This window comes from Columba livia, chromosome 1 (genome assembly GCF_036013475.1).
Source record: "Columba livia isolate bColLiv1 breed racing homer chromosome 1, bColLiv1.pat.W.v2, whole genome shotgun sequence".
Lineage (NCBI taxonomy): Eukaryota > Metazoa > Chordata > Aves > Columbiformes > Columbidae > Columba > Columba livia.
Genome location: NC_088602.1, coordinates 149,307,483 through 149,328,619, shown reverse-complemented (window position 1 = coordinate 149,328,619; position 21,137 = coordinate 149,307,483). Strand labels below are relative to the sequence as shown.

Below are 21,137 nucleotides of genomic sequence, written 5' to 3'. Positions count from 1 at the left end.
CTTGCCAAATAGGTTCCAATCCTCTCTTCTCAAATGCCAGTCAAATTTCTTTTGACACTTCACCCCACCTCTCCACTGCGCACACTGGGGTTCAGAGCCAGTGTCTGTGCAACCACCTTCCACCTCTGATGACTCCCACGTCCCAGTCTTACTTCCCAGCATCTTCTGCTCTTCTAATTACCAATCAGAGTTTCCTTCCTCTACCTCCCATGGAATCTCGCATAACAATCCCTGGTACTGCCTCCTCTCAAAATCAGCCCTTCTTGTGCCTGTGTTCCAGTCAAGCAGCTACTTGTCCCATGAAGCTTCAGCACTCTCCAGGAGGCGATAGAAGAAAAAGTCAACCTGAAAAAGCAGGGAAAAGCCAGTTCCGGCACTGCTAGTGCTCAACCATGTCCTGGTATAAAGCTTCAGTTACAGGGCAAGTCCTGATTTGCCCCTGCAGTACTTGTTCACACATGTGCTGGTGGAAGACTACATGCACAGTCCTGTGCCTGGGAAGAAGCTGGAAAGAAACAACGCACACCCACCTACCCAGGTGCCTTCAGCTTCAGATGCTGAAGTGTAAAACTTCATTGAGCACAGGTGCAGAATTGCAGTGGTTTGTAATGTAATCTAAATTCAGATGGGTTTTTATGGGGCAGAAAAAACCCATATCCTCAACACAAATAGTATCACACCTGTGAGGTTTTCTGTATTTTGATCATAATTAAACAGCCCTGAAGAAGGTGTTTTTTAAGGACAAAGCAGTTCTGGTGGCCATGCATTTCAGCTAACACTGCTGAATGAGTGTTTTACACGAGGCACAAAATGGCATAAAAACATAATATCTACCCAGTTATTTCTGTCATGATTTGCATTCGCAGACCTTTCTCAACGTATATTTAGAATCAACTTGAAAGCAGGCAAGAATTAAGGGTCATGCCCAATATCCTTGTAACTCCATGATATGGAATGGAGTGAAACTTGATGTCTTACGCTGTGCCTATGAAATATGGGATGTTTCTGTTGTGCTTGATTTAACTGAATAGGCTCTAGATGCCGTGAATCTAAAAGTTGTTCTAGCCTCCAATGTGTATTTTGCACAAATAAGGTTAAGAGCTTGGCTTGAAATGAGAAAAGTACAGCAGGCATGGGTCAAAAATACTATTTTATTTGAACACTGATGTGGAATGTTTCTCAATTTCCTTTGCTGCCTGGTATTAACCTTGTAACTTGAAGTTGCCTTTTCTGGAATGTTATTTATATTTGTTTCTGTGAAGTGTTCGACATCTTTTGGGGGAGCTGCAATGCAAGCCAATATCTCTTACCATGCTGTAATCCCAAATAATACGCTCTTCATCCAGGTCCCACAGAACTAGTCCAGATTCTCCTACGAGTATTGTCCTTCTTTTTATGTTCTTGCCAAATAGGTTCCAATCCTCTCTTCTCAAATCCTGGTCAAATTTCTTTTGCACCTCGCCCCACCTCTCCACTGCACACACTGGGGTTCAGAGCCATGCTGAACCTCTTACCATGCTGTAATTAGAACTCTTCTAGGCATGTTAAGCACATACTTAGTTTTAAGTTAAAATGTGCTTCTGATTAGGCATGAGTTTAAGGCCACATCTGAATGTTTTCTTGAACTCGGTCCCTAGCTCTGAATGTCTTTGAAGTGATCTTTAAATTAAACCTCTTATATCTTTATTCTAGATTCTTGTATATGACTGAATTAAACAGTTAGCTGACCAACAGCTTAATAACAATTTCATACCATGGGTAGCCATAAGCCTTAGCTTGTAAACCCATGACTCCAGTTCTCAGTTCATTTCATGTTTTTTAATGTTTCTTTTCTACCTACCTTTATCTAATACATTCCATTAAACCTGAGTGAGCTCAACTGGCTGAGATCATATTGTAGGTGTGGGTTGGGGGAATTCCATGGAAGACATTTACAGGACATACGTAAGGCTAAGGTGTGGCGTACCTGTCAGGTCTCTTCCTTCTTTGCTGAATTCAATAATTCAAAATGTAGGCATCTGTCCGCTTTCTGTTGTAGGTCTCTTTTGAAGGAATTAGATTTTAAAGTGATCATTTGATTCTCTGGGCTTCTGCAGCTGATGAGTGGAAGTGGGAATGGCAACATGGCCAAAAAAACATTCAGAATTTTTGATCTCAACTGACAACATACGCACTTGTATCTCCCTTTACTATTCATTTACCCAATGGAATGTAGGAAAAAAACCTCACAGACAAGTTAGTTGTTCGACTTTACCCTTTCTTTTACCTCAAAAAGAAACTGAAAAGAGTGTGGCCAAATAGAAGCTATTGCAAAAAGACAGTTTCATTTGAAATTTAAAACCAAAAAACACTCAGCTTTAGAAAATTCGCTCAAAAAGCTTCCATGCCAGGAAACTATGTTACCAACATGCCTTCTACTCTACAATCATGATACAGAATTCTTTAACACCAGTTTGTAAAAATCCCCAAAGCCTAAGTGCTTCTTTGGCACTTCCCTGATAATATAGGAAGCATCTATTTGCTGGCCATAGCACTTTATGCCCACATAACTGTTTGCCTCATCAAAGCATAAAACCCCATTATTTGGGACAGCTGTTTTTTAGTCACCCTCAGGGTAGAGTAGCGAGAGAAATCATATTCTTATAGAACTTCCTTTACCGCTCTGCAGTTCCTTAAAATGTATTTGTTTTATTTAGAATTCTGGCAGAAATCTGACCTCATTCTACTCCTTCAGTAAAGATAGAATATGCTAGTTGTGGGTTGTTTTGTTTTTTTTTTTTTTGCAATATGACAGTTGCAACAGCAAGAATGACTTTAAATAGTTTTTGTATTTTAACTACTTTTCTTCAGAGCATTTGACTGTAAGATCAGACATGTTTTTGTGTCTCCAACTGAATTAGATCAACCGGTTACCTCTCACAACTATTTATTACTGTCTTCCTCTCAGCCATACAGCTTTCTTCCTTTTAAATGAGCCGTTTTCAAGTCTCTACAACTGCACTTTTTCTGTCTCAGCCCTGTGTAGGAAACACCTGTCCAAGAATTTGGTGCAACTTAATGTTGATATCCATTCCTAAGAATGGACGTTTTGGCAAAGGCTCGAACTGCTGTGCTTTTGGTGGTTACAGTCATGTAGTACAGTAATGTAGTATAGTAATAACTTGCATGGGAATGATATCAAAATGTGATCCCACATTTTGCCTTTATAGAAAGAGTGGGAGCATGTTCACTTTGCAATGCATATGCCTGAGAAGGTCAGTTGGCCTTTCAGTTACACCTTGTGGAATTTGGGCCAGTCTATCAGAGTACCTTATTTATAATTTTTTAATAAAAATGTACCTGCAGCAGAAACAGATGGAGGAAAATTCCTATGGAGCATTTCATCTTTTAGTTGAAAGCGCAAACTCATTTCTCGTTTCAGTTTTAAGGAAGTTAATGTCAACATGCAGTTTGCTTTGCCAGTTCTTGGTCTTGCACATTTACTATGAAGGATGGTGCAGATAACTCCTATTTGTGTTAAAAATGTTTTCTTCCTATTTTAAGAGGAAATTTATTTCTTTCATAGTGTCTAATATTATTTCTATTTCAAAGTGATAAATGAAATACGTACACTTCATAGGCCTTATACTAGTATCCTGTAGAGTGCTGAATTTCTTTTAAGGTAAAGGTCAGCTTGTATTCTTATAATGAAAAATCACCTTGTATTCATATAATTCTCATTATTTCTATTATCTAGCTCAACAGAATTACGAATTCCAGTGCTGACCCGTGATTTCCTTCCACCACTTCATGTTATAGGCACATTCGTCTATTGCTGGTAATTTGCAGAGGATTTAAAGATAATTTAGGGCCTGCTTAATTAGATGTTGATTTTTCTTTTTGTTCAACAGCAAAAGATGAGGTTCTTTAAGATATGTTTATGTGGTCTCTCTGCCTGAACCTGGTATGTATCTTGTCTTAAAAATGTTAGTGTTACTTTACATTTATACTGTTTTCTTCTACACAAATCTGCTGTAGGTTTTTTCTTTCATCTGTTACAGAGTTTCTAAGACCTTCTTTTCCTTTTTTCAAATCTTTGTCCTACCTTTTTTCCAATTATGTCTGTGTTGTGATAATAATCATCATTGTATCCAAAACTTTGGTGCAGATCCTTTAAAGTCAGCCTATTTTGAGACTTGATAATATCTATCAGTGATCACTCTGCTTTTCATATGAATGAGAAATTCATGGAAGTAAGTATGTTAGCCACAAGGAAGTCTGTGTGCAAGTGTTTGCTGGAAACAAGGTCTTCCCACTTCTCCCATTATGTACTTCCTTAGGCATCCAGCATGAGCAACAATCAGAGACAAGATACTGAGCTGGATGGACTTTTGCTTAGAGTAATTTCAGCCATTCTTATATGCTCAAGCCCTGTTCTTAAAGCCTTGTTCTTAAATGCTGCCTCTCCTCAGCTCACAGCCAAATCACTCTGGTTTTGAACTACAAAATGAATCACCGAATCACGGAATCACAGAATGTTAGCGATTGGAAGGGACCTCAAAAGATCATCTAGTCCAATCCCCCTGCTGGAGCAGGAACACCTAGATGAGGTTACACAGGAAGGTGTCCAGGTGGGTTTTGAATGTCTCCAGAGTCCCATCAACAATTTCAAATTCTTGGACTGCAACCAGCAGCCATACTATTACACGCTTTTATCAGTTTTCTTAGAAGGCGTGTATATATTCTGATATTTCCTTTTCTCAAACAATTACTACCCTCTATTTTTTTCCAGGTTGAGGAAACGATACTGGTTTTATTAATATATAGAGATGGCCCGGTCTGACTAGGTCAGTGCCTTCCTTCTTCCTGATGCTGCCCAAGATCCAGGTGCTGCACTTTTTCCTGTCTAAGGTGACCTATATTGTCAAAGCTGACAGCTGTTTCTGGATAATTTCTAATGCTAATATACCAGCCTTCCTCCTAATATGATTTCAAACACTTTCAGAGCACTGGAACAGGCTGCCTGGGGAGGTTGTGGAGTCTCGTTCTCTGGAGACATTCAAAACCTGCCTGGATGCCCTCCTGTGTAACCTCATCTAGGTGTTCCTGCTCTGGTGGGGGAACTGGACTAGATGATCTTTTGAAGTCCCTTCCAATTCCTTACATTCTGTGATCCTGTGAAAATGTGGGTGAGAGCTGCCTATTTTTAGTGTTGTGGTTCAATGGTGAGAACTCTTGGTATGGAATGGTTCACAGAGATTTGAATGTTGAATTTGAATGTTCCATTGAGGCACAGCTGCAAGGTGAAGTGCCATAGCTTGGCTTTAACATACAGGTCAATTGTTCATGGCCTTCTCTTGAATGGTGAGGAAAGTGAGGTTAAACTCCTGAAACAGAGAGGGGAACTGAACCCACATCAGTACCCTCTGGGGCACCTCTGCAATCAGTGCTGTGGCTGTTGATTCAATTTTGAGGTACAAAACTGCCAAAAGCTTCAGAGGGATCCTAAGTAGAGCAATGTATTGCATTCTGGAGTCAAGGAACCAAAGCCATATATATTTCAGTACTCTAATTGTAAATCTTCTTTTTATTGATCTGACCATAAGTCTATGCAGTAGAAAGGTAGGGTTTCTGAGTTGTAATATGGTTGCAAATGCTATACTAGTTACTGCATGCCTGTCTTCTCAGCTTTTCCAAAATAGATACAATTGTTTCCTTACATTGTTTGGAGTTTGAAAGTCTCTGTCACCTAGTCTTAACATTTGTCAAATCTCAGGTTTATGATTTAAGGGGAATGGCATTGAAATGGGGTATTGAATTAGTCCCCAATGTTCTAAATGCCCTTGAACCTGAAGGTATTTTTCTTCTACAAATAGCTCAGTTACTCAGAAAATTATTAGTTCTTATTTGGTTTCCCTAGTTTCACCATTAAGGATTATTAAAATACTGTGTTCTTCTTTCTGTATGCTTTCTCTTTAAGTAAAAGACTTCCATTTATACACTTTGTCAGGCTCTACTCCTACTGACAGTCTTTCTTTTTATCCATTGTTACTTTTACAAAATACTATCCTATTATTATTCCAGTCTTGCTCTGATAGTTTTCCACTGAAGTATTATTGACTTTTAGGTGTTTTAGCTATCTCAATATTTAAGGGAGTATTAATTATACCTGTACACTGATCAAACTAATTATTTCATATTTCACATTTCACTTTAAAATCTTTTAGTTAGGGTGTTTTTTCTTTCCCGCAATGAACTTTTTGTTATTAGTTCCTTGTGCTTCTGTTGTGGTTTCTGGTTTTCTATCTTCTCGGGGCTTCCCAGTAGAAAGTCACTTCCTTTGGTTATATGGAGCCAAAGAAGCAGCTTCCTGAGAAGCCCTGCTGACACGGACAACTGGACCAATGTATTGGGTTGAGTTGTGAAGTGGGGGCTTTAGATGTGGGTTTTCCATTGAAGAGCTGATCTGCCCACTCATGCAGCTTCAGCCTTCATGGTGCACTTCTCTTTTTAGGCCCCAGAAGTGAAAATGAAAATAAGTGTATAGACTAACCTCTGCAATGATTTATCCAAATACCTAGTTTTCTGATTGTCATTATTTGATGGTTCTAAGTGGAATATGTTACAGATGTAAAATTAACCCTTAAATATATCTTTTAAGATTGGGTAAGTTCTTAAAGCAGAAAAAAGATTCAAATATATCACTGGTTCCAGTTTTATCTTTTACATTAAGATAAAACATATGTAATTCTGAAATAGCCTAAAAGTAGATAGTATCTTCTTAAGAAAGAGCAAGACATTTTTTCTTTGGATCTATAAAGTCCAGAAAGTTATTAACTCTAAAAGCATTAAAACATTTTAAAAGCAAAATATTTTAAAGCAATATTAAAGTCAAAAACATGATTCTGAGATGGGAATCCCGATGTGATATGCCAAGTTTTCATTTAAAAGGTGAGGAAATGAATCTGATTAAGATAGTCTCTCATTTTAGGCTTAATATTCAATTTGTAAAACCTTTTCAATATCTATTTTCTTCCCTAAGAAGAGAAAAAGCTTCATATATAAGATGTACTTTGAGATACTGGTTGGACAAAGCTCTTTTAAAATTGTTGCCCTGTAAGTAACTATAAGGAGCTCTTACAAGGATTAAAATGCAAAACCAACACTCTTTCTGTTTAACCAACTATAAAGCTTTATAAAGTGGCCAAAGAATTAAAACAAATCAGGAAGTAAGGGAAAAATGTGCAACAGTAGTGCTGGGCCAGCAAGTTTCCACTTGCTGTGCTGAAAATAACACTAGTGTCAACTAGGAGCCAGAACCTCTGTTTGTACAAATAATCAGTGGTCCTTTGGCTTTGGTGACTCTATACCAATTTACCCCAGCTAAGGAACCAATACTATAGCTCCACCAAGTCTGTATTTTGCATTGCAGAGAGTTTGACATTTATAGAATAATTTGTAATAAAAATTGAAGAGTTTGAACTTATGATATATCCTCATCTTATGGATTTTGAATAAATAAATTATCATGTTTGTTAAAAAGCGTAGACTGAATTCTCCCAACACAAATGGACCTAGTTTGTCATCCTATTTGCTTATGTGACATGATGCTGTAACTGTGTTTTTGGGGTTTATGTTCCTTTTCAGGTTTTTTTCTGTATGCATTTTACACTAAATTATCTGACCAAAATCATGGTAAACCATAGTACTTAGGCTGCCACTAAGGAGCCTTTATTTCCCTTTTGAGTTTGGTGTTTTGTTTTGTGTTTTAAGGAGAGTTTTCATTGTTATTCCAGGGCTGGAAATGTGAATTCAGGCATTTTCTGAGCCCACTAATTTGAAGTTTAGATTGCAGACTGATTCACTGTGAAATATTCACACCTGGATTATTATTGCACTCTACATGTAAAAGAAGAAAGCTCTTCGTGTGTTGATGCCTCTTCTTGTTGTGTGGAGAAGAGGCTGCATCCTTGCTGCAAGAAACTTTACAGTTTCTTTTCAACCTCGAAGGGAGTGGACCAGAGCCAGCATAATGGCACAGATTTGAAAGTCCACTGATCAACATTGTTAGACTCAGGAGGTGAGCACAGGCATGTAATTTCTCATCCCTTCCACTTTCAGGGAAACAGCATCTGTGGTTGTGTAATTCTTGTGAATCTACACCCATGAGGATTCATGACAAAGATTATTAAAGAGTTGCACAGCCAGAAGAGGGGCGTCAAAGGGGTCTGCCAAGGGCAAGAACAATATGTAAGCACAGAAGCTCTCTGTGGCTCTCCCATTCACCTGTTTCTGATTTCTGGAGATTGTTGAGCTGGTAAGCAGTCTGTTCTGCACGAGCAAATGATGCCCATGACAGATTCATTTATACAACCAGTTGCTTTTTTCTATGAAGTGCCTTCTATCGTGAGTGGTCTGTGTGTTACTTGGGCAGTTACAAATTGCCTGACATTCAAAAAAGTCTGAGAGAGCTACAAATACCTGGCGAGAAAACTTGACACTTCACGTTTTACATTCCTTTGGGAAGGGAGAGACTGTTTTGTATTCTACATTTGAACAATGCCTCATGTGAGAGACTTTGGGCTTACTCAAGCCCCCCAGCAAGTGCTGTAATACATTATTTAGTTCTGCCTTTTATTCAAAGAGAAGTGAAAATGCTGCTTCTATACCGTTACTATGAAAAAGCTTTGAGTGTCAAGCAAGGATGAAAGAAAGTTCTGAAACTTAAACAATCACTCTGTTGTTGGAAGTTTATTTTTAAAACATGAAGGAAGAAGAGCTTGATGTTGTGGTTTCTAACTGATATTCAAGTTTTGATATCAGACACATCAATTGTTTGAAACATTAAAATTGATACAGTAAGTTCTCTTTTTCACGTTTTTATCCAGAATTCATCTTCCTATCCAGTACAAAAATCAAAACAGGCTTTCTTCAGTAATAAGATTTCTTGGTAGAGGCCAACAGGCTGCCTGCTGTGACTGTACAGAGATTTGCTAAGGAGTGAGCAGTCAGTGTCGGCTGATGCTCCCTCCTCAGTTGCACCTTACTCTGCCTCTTCTGAATCCTTCCAGGCTTCTCAGTGAGGTAGCTTGAGTCCTCAGTTGGAGCTTGTGATGGGCCAAAGATGCAATGTGCAAATGGGTTACGGATTTTAAATCTACCATCTGAGACAGCATTTGCTCTTGGTTTTGTGCTGGGTGTTTGTGCTACACATGGCACCTTCCCGTTTCCTCTGAAAACAAACCTTTTGCTGGCTTGCCTTATGGTGTCGCCTCTTATTTGAAATGAGAACATTCTGATCAAGCAATTTAATTTAAGAAGATTAATCATTTTAATGGTGTTAAAACCATTAGCTTTAATCTCTCGACCTTCACCCTCTTTTACTACTAGGGTGGGTTAGCCCCAGCCAGCAGCCCCACACCTACACACCTGCTCCTGCACTTTGGGAATTTAACTTAATTTATTGCCATAATCTATTTAATTGCTGATTCAGGTGTTGGGAAGCAAAGAAGGCAAACATTAAAACATCTTTCCTTCCCTTTTCCCAGGCTCAACTCCACTCCAGACACAACTCCTCCCCTATTGTTATCTCCCCAGGTTACCCTCAGTCCCTTTGGTGAAGTGATGGGTGGCACAGGGGGTTGGGGACAGGTTGTAGCATTTTTTCTCTGATTCTCCTTGTTTCTCACCATTTTCCGTCTGCAGCTGCTTTCTTCTTACTCATTACCTCTGCTCCAGCATGGTCCCTCTGTGGCCCACAATCTCTTTGGGAGACGCATCTTCTCAGTCATGGAGCACCTCCAACTCCTCTGACCTTGTTGTCCCCTCATCCCCTTGTTCCCATCCTTGTCCACTTATTCCTTTATTGCCTCCTAATTGCTTTTGCATTTGCTCTCAGGTTTGCCTCTTCACCTTTGGAATTTTCTGCCCTTTCCTCGGTATATTTTCACAAAGGTGCCACACACATGGCAGATGGGCTCCACTTTCACAGGTGGTGGGTCCCTTGCAGAGCCGTCTGGAACCAGCTGTGACTAGCACGGGACATTCCTGACCTCCTCCGCATGGGCCACCCCTGCAGTTTCATGGCCAGGATGAGTGGGGAGCACAGGAGGGCAGAACAGTGACTGCCCAGCTGCAGGTGGAGATGTTGGAGTAGGCAGGTCAGATTGCATCATCAGAGGACCTATTAGCACATCATTTCACAGTATCACAGTATGTTTGGGATTGGAAGGGACCTCAAAAGATCTAGTCCAATCCCCCTGCTGGAGCAGGAACGCCTAGGTGAGGTCACACAGGAACATGTCCAGGCGGGTTTTGAATGTCTCCAGAGAAGGAGACTCCACAACCTCCCTGGGCAGCCTGTTCCAGTGCTCTGTCACCCTCACTGAGAAGAAATTTCTTCTCAAATTTAAGCGGAACCTCTTGTGTTCCAGCTTGATCCCATTACCCCTTGTCCTATCATTGTTTGCCACCGAGAAGAGCCTGGCTCCATCCTCATGGCACTCACCCTTCATATATTTATAAACATTGATAAGGTCCCCCCTTAGTCTCCTCTTCTCCAAACTAAAGAGACCCAGCTCCCTCAGCCTTTACTCATAAGGGAGATGCTCCACTCTCTTAATCATCTTTGTTGCCCTACGCTGGACCCTCTCCAGCAGTTCCCTGTCCTTCTGGAACTGAGGGGACCAGAACTGGACACAATATTCCAGATGTGGTCTCACCAGGGCGGAGTAGAGGGGAAGGAGAACCTCTCTTGATCTACTAACCACCCCCCTTCTAATACAGCCCAGGATGCCATTGGCCTTCCTGGCCACAAGGGCACAGTGCTGGCTCATGGTCATCCTGTTGTCCACCAGGACCCCCAGGTCCCTTTCCCCTACACTGCTCTCTAATATGTAATTTCCCAACCTATACTGGAACCTGGGGTTGTTCCTGCCCAGACGCAGGACTCTACACTTTCCCTTGTTAAATTTCATTAGGTTATTCCCCGCCCAACTCTCCAGCCTGTCAGGAAGGAACCCAGGAGGGATCTTGAAGCTCATTCACAATTTTGAATCTGATACATACTTCTACTTCAGGAAAGAACTGAACCATGAAATCCATTCTTTTCCACGTTGCAAAGTAAAGAAGTTAATTGCATAAGCATATTTTGAGCTGAAATCCAGTGCTGTTTCACATTTTTATGATTTAACAGCACAGTGACCAGTTAATTTTCCCTTACAAGCCCAAATCATCCAGAGAAGTCCTACAAAATGGAATTTGTCGTTCAGAAAACCACATACCTGTATTAAAATACTTCACACACGCACACTCAATATTCTGAAGCTTTGTGGTGCAAATTTTGAAAAGGCAGCTTGCATCTGAAACCAGCAGATAATGGTTGATCCTGACATTGGCTTCAGATGACTTCCACTCAGCATTCATAGCCAGGCTAGTTCTTTACTATTGCTTTTGTTTGAGGTAGTGTATATAAATATTGTAAGAGCTAATTACTATTCTACAGGAAAATGGTGAGGAAATTTTGTAAAATGCGACTTCGAAAGTCTTGTATGCAAAGAACCAGGGCAGAGAAGCAATAAGAAGTTCTGTACTAAAAACATAGAGTCCTCATCCTATAGGATGCAGCATCATGGCTTATAGCTGCTCAGAAAGTGTGTGACAAATCAGCAACTACAGCTTGTCTGAATCTTTACTGGATACTTCAGTAAATGCTTCAGAGCTGGGCCAGGGCTACAAACATGAGCTTTGAAGCAGAGTTCTGAAATTCCCTGAAACACTTAGTTGGGGGTCTAGTTTGGTCTGCTTCTTACACTGAGCTAAGCAGGAGGTTGAAATAAAACCTCAAGGTCCACTGCAGTCTATGTGAGACAGGTGATGGATGAAGGTTTTTGCCTTAGAGATACCATGCTGGTGACAAGATGTGCTATTAAACCAAAAGGAATCTCTCCCAGTGGCCTAGAATCTGCAAGTCTTGGACAATATTACAACATTTAATTTTATTTTATATCAGTCCAAATCGCCCTTCTTTTGTGCAGAATAAAGGGCCATGCTAGCAGTGTACTATACCTTTACTCTTCAAAAAATCCCTAGCCAAAACACTTCCCTAAAATCAGCTATTTAATGCAGCCCCTTTGCCAGCCCATTGTTGTGGGAACTCAGTCTTTCATTTATTTATGAAACCGAACAGATTCTTGTGTTGTGTGTGGAGCTGAAATTGTAGGTAAGTGTCCAGACTACTTTTTAAACTTACTTAAGGTGTGACTTTTCCTTTTTTGGTATGAATTCAGCTGTGCAAATGGTATGACCATTCAACAGTACCTTGATGATACTTGTCATTTTTAGGCTTTGTAAGGCATCAACAGTGACTGCAAATGTTCTCTCAAGGTGACCAAGTATCGCTTTGGAGTTTGAATTAAACAAAAGCAACTTAAGGAAAGTGAATTATCTAAAATCAGGGGAACACTGCATGAGGATCCTTGCAAAGGACATCCATGTCTTTAGTTTCTACAGCTCTATATCCCCAGAATATGTGGCAACCATTGCAGCTAAAGGATTAATGAAGCCCATTCTGGTTTTAGGATAAAATTAGATCAGTTTCTCAAAACACTGGCTGCACTGAGGTCAAAGAGAAAAAGCCCATTGACTTCAATGAGGTCAATTTACTAAATCATCAGGATTTCACTATATGTGCTTGACCATCAAGATTTAAAAAAAAACTTTTAGAAATTTTGACAGTACTTTGTAACATACTTATCCGAGGCATAATTACCAGGTTAGAACATTCATTGTGAGTCTTGGATAAAATTCTTTCTTGTTTACATTTATGTATCTTGTCTCCACTTTGCATTTTAAAACATCACACAGAGACCAATCTTCCATCTGCTGAAATCCTTGCCAAAATGTCCAGTATTTTCAAGAGATTGTAATCAAATCGTTAATGAGTAAAATACTGATGACTTGATTATTATATTTACAATTTTGGAATAATAATGCAGAAGAGAACAGGAAAAAAACTGCAAGACAACAAAACCTAATTATTGTAATCTGTAACAAATATGAAAAAACAGACGTATAAGGAATTGTTTCTGAGTAATGTGGTGTATAAAGTATAATCTATAATCTATGTTAAACTGGCTGAAAATGTGTCTATTTTCACTGTTTATCGAACAATCAAATTTGTTTCTGGAACTCACAATTAATCTGCAAATTTACACATAATCATACACAGTCATATGCTAATTATGAAAAACCTTAAGCTTGTTTCAACTATGTCTGCAAACCTAAGGGATTTAAACACTTGCATTTAATTCAGGTCAGTATTTCGTTTGAGAAATTAGTAGTTGTGCTAACTAGAACTGAATGTCAAAAATAACACATTTTCACTTCATAGTATCTTTTAAAAATCGTTTACAATGATAATAATATAAAAGTTACAGCATTAATGAAACTGGAAACTTTAGTAATGAAAAATAGTATTAATTACAAAAAAACCCACACAAAAGCAGCCACAACAACAATAAAACCCCCACAAAATCCAATGTTGCAAGTATTAAATTTCATTAAAATACCACTTCCTAATCCTAAATTATTTGTATCTGTGTTATTAAATGTATTTTATTTCATCACTGGAAATGGTACAGAGTTATTTCATTTGGTTAAATTTATACTAAGAGAATTATTGTTTATTTTGAAATACACAATCTTAAAAATATTGTTTGTTTTAAACAGGATTCAAGTTTTTATACCTAAATAATGGTAAGTCTACAACGCCTTTATTATCTTTCATTATTGAGCACTTTAAATACGCTACAGAAACTCTTACGCAAAGTCAGATCGGGGGGGATTTTTTTATTGTTTTAGAACAAGGTGTTCTAAAATTATAATAAACAGTTTTCTGAAAATTCACATTCGGTTTCCTGTACTGGCATAGTATAGCATTTTCTCTGCATAACCTCTTCATACCTTGTATGTAATAATTTTTGTCATGTCAATGTTATTGAATGATAACTTTGGCTTCGTAAATCATGTTACACAAGTGATACATGCCTCTCTATTACATACTATAAAACACTCCAATAGCAGTAACACCCTTTATGTAAACTTCTGCTGCAAATTAAGGAAATGAACCTTGAAACATTTGCATGAGAGAGTAATGTTACCCATGTGAGTTGTCCCACTGACCTCAAAGAGACTCAAAGGAGTGAGAACTTTCTCACAATAGTAAAAGATAATGGTAATGCCTCAGTGCCTGCAAAATACATATTCCAGGAGAATGTATATTCTATGTAATCACTGTATTTATTTGGGATTTTCCAACTGACAATGTGAAAGAACCAGCCTGGTCTTTTCTGACTCCTGACAGAATAATGTCCTTGCAGAGTTTTCCTGATCAAGATGTACTGGGCCAGGCTTTCGAAGATGCGCTAGAAGTACTGCAGCAGCACTCTGACAGAGAAATGCAGTATTCACCAGGTAAAAAAGACCATTATTCCATTTAATTTACCACTTTGTATTCTTACAGGAAGGTACGTCTTGAAGAACATAGGTGGGACAGTAATTTCCTTGAGGTAGATTAATGGGCAGCAGGGTGGTATGTTGGGAGAATGGAAAGGTGGAAGAATATTTGGAGGGTTTCCACCTCTCTGGTAGCACTGCTCAGTGTAGTGTGCATCCTCCATGTCACAGCACAGGGAAACTGTCTGACAGTCCCTCTTAAACTTCCTCTTAGTATTAGTCTGGGTGCATTGAGCTCAGATTTTCTATCATCAGGTGATGTATGACCGTAGTACAACAGCCACTTTCCAGCTTTAATGTTTTAATTGAAAAATGCCCTTCTGTTATGCTGTGAATAAATTCATATAAAAATGAATTCCAGTACCAAAAAAAAAAAAAAAAAAGAAATAAAATAGACCAAGAATACAACAGGTGAAATTGATTTCCACAGTTACTTTTTAACACTAAAATACAAATTTTCAGTGTTTTTATGCAGAAATGATAGCTTGAGTCTGGAGAATTGGTAGAAAAGTGGTTTTCTTGGTTTCAAGAATTTTCTACTTTGCAAACTTAAAATACAGTCAAGCTGTAAATTGTTCTACTTGAGGCAAGGTTTTGGCAATTACATTGCTACAAAATTTGAAAGATGTGTTCATTGTTTTTATAATACATTGCAAATAGAAGTGGAAGGAAGGGAAAATAGGAGGGTACATCACAAACCCTCTATGTCCAGAACAAAGTGTCTACTGTCTTCTGTGTGGAATGCATTTCATACAAGGAAGTTTATTTACATGTTGTCTATTATATACTGAAATGTAAATAAGATCAGCTGGGCCACAACTTCAGCGGTTGTAAGTAAATTGTTGGCTCCTCTGCACTGGTAATTTACACATGTTAAATGACCCACTAAATGTCTTGCAATGTTCTTGCCTGTATCTATTGTAAGGACCAATGAAAAGGGGTATTAAACACTTGCAACTCAGTGTTTAGTATGTCCCACAGATCACCTGTGGTGCATAATTCATTCCAAGTGTCTCAGTTTGGTGTTGTCCTCTGCTTCTTTCAGACACCCTAAGGTCTTGGGTTCCTTCCATGTCATTCCTTTAGGCACTGAAGATGCTCTGATGCTCATTCACTTCATTCACAGTTGGAAACTCTGACTTGCATTGTACTAATGGCCTGCAGAAGAACTGCATGACATTCTCTTTTCTAATACCTCTAGTATAGTAGTCTATAATTATCTCATTCATTATGTTTGGTGATCTGTTTGGCCCTCCTTTTTCTATTAACCAAACTCTTTAATGATGCTATGAAATATCTGACATTTTATCTTAAAAAATATTGCTTTTCATCATGAAGACAAACAAAACCAGCCCAAGAGTGTTATTAGCAGTAACAGTACAGATTATGCTGGATAACCTGCTGATATGAAACATCTTGGCGCTAGAGACTTTATTATCTAGAAGGCAGCCATAGGATAAATGCTTTTTGACAAATCCAGCAGCATATTAGATTGTTTGCCACTGTGTTTTATCTCCTTCTTCCGATCTCATTACTCACTCCGTGTTTGCTTCATCCTCCTGATCCTCAGGATATAAAAACTGCCTGACTGTGATCAACCACCACCATCACCTCCGAGCGAGTCCCAGCTACTCTGCAGCACCATCTACAGAGGACCCAGGGTACAGCTGGAGAAATGTGGTTGTAAGTGAACAGATTACTGATAACAAAGTCAGAGAGATATGGAAAACTGGCTGCCCATTTGTGATTTCTGATACAAATCATTATGCTAACTCTAACATAAATTCTGTCTGGGCAGGGATGATTAAGCTTAAATCGGCTTGAGAAACACTTGCAAAACTTGTTTAATAGTCTCTTTTTAGGCTTCATCTTAGCTGTTTGCCTCTAATGCTCTTCTGTTGTTCATCGTATAACATGATGACCAACAAACCTACTAGTACTACAGGAAAAAGGGCTTCTCTCTGTTACCTGGGAACAGGCAGAGAACAACTTCCAGCCTCTGCATTGCTTCTGCTGCTGTGAGAAAGTACTACGCCTTCGATTTCTTCTGCAGCATTTTGCTTTAAGAGTGCTGAATAGACCAGCACTATTTAGACTCTGAGCTCATCTTCAGCCTGCAGAGTCCACGTCCATTCTTACAATCCCTGGCCTCCAGGAGTGATGGAGAATGAATATTGCAGGGGAGATAGTTGGAGGTAAACAGATTCCACAAAAACCCATTTTCAACCAGCAGATTAGCAACAACATGGCACAGGAACTACAGAGTAGACAGAAGCCACTGCCTCTATGGCCCTTGTCTTTTACCAGCTCTGGAAACAGAATCCACTGTTCTTCCTCTGCTTCCAGCAGAAGGGTTGAAGGTCCAGGGTGAGGCAGTTACTGTGTTTTCCCTCTTAATTTCTCCCCTGGTGGGCAGTCCTTCCCAGTAGACATAAATTAGTCCTGCTTGTTACTGGTACAATACACTTAATGCCTTCGTGGCTGAAAAAGGACTTCCATGGGTGAGGTGAAGAAAGGTTCCATTTTGTGGCTCCAGGCAATTAATTACTGCAAGTTTATTTTTCCTCAGAGAATGTATGCTATTAGTAACTCTTCATTGTCTTCATTTTTGAAGAACAGTGCAGTGGATTTTTATGCAGAAGAGACTGGCTACCATACACTGCAGAATACTCCAGAAAGCCAAGTGATGCATGCTGCTGCTGGCCAGCCAAAAACAGGGAAAGGTGTGTAGAAAGAGCATATTTTGATGTGTACCTTGTGTAAGTTTAAAAAAATCCCTTGGCAAATCATGCTTTCTCTTTTTCCTATTTTTTTTTTCCTTGTACTTTTAACAGAAAAAAATAACATTTAATAGTAACTAGAATACAACTGCCAATATTCAGTTCCTATCTGATAAATCTTATAAGGTAAGATAAATCTGTTAACATCTTGATTAGTAAATGGAGAAACAAATCAGAAATGTGTTTCACTCCAAATCATCTTGGATGAAGTCTGACGCAAAGTAAATCTATCTACCAACAACATCTTTATCCACTTTAATAACTTACTTTATTTCATGTCGTTCAACAAGGAGTGCTTTTCTTGGATGTTTTTCACATATGTGGATTTTTTTTTTGCACCTGACGTTACACCTTCCTTTGTTTACTGTTCAAATTACTTCTTAGCTTTTGTCGCTTCCAATGTGCACTTTTATAGTTAAAAATTTGCATTGTACTCCTTTTATTTGAGTTTACTTGAGTGCATATCTGTTTTGCAAAGAATAGGTTGGCTTACATTGGTCATTCCAGCACTTCATTTGTTTATTGCATTCATTATTTAGCTTTTCCTTCGTACTCAGCATCCTTTCTGTGACTTTGCTAAATGAGATTTCTACGGCTTCCACCCTGAACTGTTTTGCTTGTGGGTTTTTTTTCAAGTAGCTTCCTGGTTTTACTGCTTTTTGAAATCCCCTTTTCTCAACTTTAACCATATGGTGTCAGTTTTTGGTATAATCTCTTCCCATTGATGCTGAACACTGTGGTTTCTGTTGCTTAATAGTTACTACTATTACTACTACTACTACTACAAATTATTTGGGATAAGGGGAAGAGTAGCCTCTCCTTTTAAGTTCTCTGCTTCTAGTGCTTGAAATTCACCACTGCAAATGAAAGTCTTTCAATCCAAAAATGTTGCATTTATATGTCTTACCCAGTATTGCACCGGGGAATTTTGCATGTCAGTGTCTGAGTTCACCTTCAGTTGTTACTGCTCTGTTGAACTTAATTTCCTATTTCATCTTTCTTCTATGTTGTTTTCCATCTCCTTTTCCAGAAGACCATAACACATATAGTTTCAGAATGACCAACTGTTCTTAATGGAGGTTTATTTGTGTCCTCCTATGGGTTTTCTTTGTGTCCATGGAGATATTCCTGCCAGAGACTGTGATTTGGGGGACTGTTTCCACTATACCTAAATAAATTTAGTCCTCTTGGGTTTTTACTGAGACATAATAAGTTTTCTGTACACTAGCAAGTAGTGTGGCCTTTTAGGAATAGATTTGTAGATGAAACAATCAGTACTGAGGACTCAAAGTCTGTGTTTAAAGTGTTTCACAGGGATTTATTTTGGCCAATCTCTAGGCTGGCCTCAAGTTCTGAAAGCTGTAGTGACTTAGATATGCCTCTGGAAAGCATCTTTGAGTTTGGTTTCCTCTGAAAAGAGACCAGTTCATGCACATCAAGGCCATTCCATGATTTAAACTAAAGCTCCATGAGTGGAGACAATTGAGAGAGGTACTTCAGAAATGCAGTTGAACAAGACACATCCAGAGAGAATTAGGGTGCCTCAAGACAAGTCAGCACAGAAATCTAATGCAAATGCCCTGAAATGCCTTCTGGAGGAACCTGCCTCTCTCCAGTGACCACATAAGAAACTTGAAGACACCAGCCTGATGTCTTAGACTGATTTTTAGGGCCTGGTAACAAACGCCACTAGCCTATGCCATGAGGTGCAGTACAAAGATCTGTGAACTCAGCTCAAACTGGAGCATCCGCATTGTGTAGCACTTTGGAGATAAAAGTTAGGTTCTAGAAACATAGCTGCATTAACACGAAAGAGCCAATGAGCCCTCTCAAACCAAGACATTAGCTAGAGATGATGTGTCTAGAAATAAAAGCTTGGGCAGAAATGGCAGCTGAACTAAGAGGACAGAGAGCATGAAATCAGATGCTGCTACAGACATGGCTACACTATCGTTTTCCAGCAGAGACTCAGTCTGCAGTAGTTTGTGGATTTTCCCCTCATCTTATTTGTTCTACCATAGGTTCATAGTTTTATAGGATAATTCAGGTTGGAGGGGACCTAAGGAGGTCACCTTCTAAGATGTTTACTGTGACCAGACAGCATCCTGCACTGGATGACTTTAAGCTTCTCATCTTATAATACTGCATGTATTTCTAGTAGAATATATACTTCTAGTCACAGGCTAATTTTTATTTAGACAATGAAATTAATTTTTTGGAAAGTACCTCTGATTTTAGGCTCTTCTTCCTCCTGGTCTGTCACTTCTCTCCTCTTTCCTCACCACCAGATGCAGAATCACTGTCATCCCTAGCAGATGTCTTGGCTTGACCTCAGTGTTCCTTAGCAACTGTCACTTTTCCCCTGTTCCTAATTTAAAATAGACACACAAGACAAAATTTTATGAACTTTAGATGCAGCTGCTCATTTCCACTTTGGTCCAAGTGGAAGCCATTCTTCTGCATGATGGGAAGACGCCCCTGTTCTGCAAATGTTCCTCTTTGTCTCATAATCTTCAATTCTTCCTCCTTGTGGCAGCTTCTTGTTTACCCTTGGCTTTGTGAAAGGAACTAGAAGTACTTCAGAGAGAGGGATCCACAAGATTTAAGTGGAACTAAATAAACCTCACTGGTAAACTTATGTTTGAGAGCTGAGCCTGTGGGGAGAAGTTCTTAGTTAACTGACAAATATTGCAGTACTGAACTTGCTTTATTCTGCATGGGAATACAAGTTGACACTTCTGCACATCCCCAAATAACCTGCTCTTGGAACTCTAAAGATAATCCCTTTCTGTCGCCACACATCTGTGCATGTTTCAGAACTATCATCCCATTTGCCGTTGCTGGTCTTTCATTGAATAGTTTATACTGATCTTTTAATTTGTGATGGGGTATCAGGTTTAACTATGCTTTTGCTTGTAAGATCCTTTCCAGGAAAAAAACAACTGATCACCTTTTAAAACAAGTATGAGTTCTGTTCTGACCTTCTATACTTTGTTTCTTAATAGGCAGAAAAAAACTTCGACTGTTTGAGTACCTTCATGAGTCTCTGTATGATCCAGCTATGGCGAACTGCATCCAATGGGTGGATAAGCCCAATGGTGTCTTCCAGTTTGTCTCCAAAAACAAAGAGAAGCTTGCAGAGCTGTGGGGAGAAAGAAAGGGAAATCGCAAGATCATGACATATCAGAAAATGGCCAGAGCACTGAGGAATTATGGAAGAACAGGTGAAATCGTAAAAATACGAAGGAAGCTGACATACCAGTTCAGTGCTGTTGTTTTACAGAGACTTGCTCCATCTTATTTCTTGGGAAAAGAAACAGTTTATCATCCGTACATTCAGTCTAATCAAGAATATCAGTGTGCAGATGAGTGGATCAGTTACAATAATTACATGTATAACAATGGTTATGCAGTACAGCATGCTAACAGCTAGATGTGCCTTTCACATAAACAGGCCTTTGTTAGCTCATAATACTTCCCAGCACAGGAACTCTTCTCTGTACATAGCTTTTCCTTGAAGATGTCATACAAACACACCAAAAGATGGGTTTTGAAACTTGTGTTGGCCTAGTTTTGTTCCTTTTGAAGTTAATGATAAATGGTCATTCACTATTGAAGAAAACCAGCAGTTGTAGGGCATGTGCTATTCTCCATGACATCAATCAGAAGAATCACTTCAGATTCAAGCTGGTATATCTAAAATCAGATTAAGGCTTTTGTCTGTTAGTGGACATCAAAGATCCCATCCTGACAACACTCATGGGAAGTTTTATGCATGTCCTCAACATTTCCAGTCAGAATTTAGATGCTGTTGTACTATAGCACACATGGTCCCTATGAGCTGGGTGCATGTGAATTAGAATG

General features: G+C 39.0%; 1 protein-coding gene across 5 annotated transcripts in view; it reads left to right on the top strand.

Moving 5' to 3' along the window:
- The window catches only part of SPIC (Spi-C transcription factor), a 28,383-nt gene extending 7,550 nt beyond the window's left edge, over positions 1–20,833 (top strand). Inside the window, exons 2-7 of one of the 5 annotated variants that reach the window (XM_065037922.1) lie at positions 3,891–3,943; positions 13,708–13,734; positions 14,358–14,451; positions 16,064–16,176; positions 17,108–17,216; positions 20,279–20,833. In XM_065037922.1, coding sequence (XP_064893994.1) covers positions 13,732–13,734; positions 14,358–14,451; positions 16,064–16,176; positions 17,108–17,216; positions 20,279–20,706 — 747 coding nt within the window. In that variant the 5' untranslated portion in view covers positions 3,891–3,943; positions 13,708–13,731 and the 3' untranslated portion in view covers positions 20,707–20,833. Of the gene's footprint in view, positions 1–3,890; positions 3,944–11,196; positions 12,200–13,707; positions 13,735–14,341; positions 14,452–16,063; positions 16,177–17,107; positions 17,217–20,278 lie in introns of those variants that run through there. The other 4 variants (XM_065037908.1, XM_065037914.1, XM_065037921.1 and 1 more) reach the window with 4 other exon arrangements.
- The last annotated feature ends 304 nt before the right edge of the window (positions 20,834–21,137 follow it).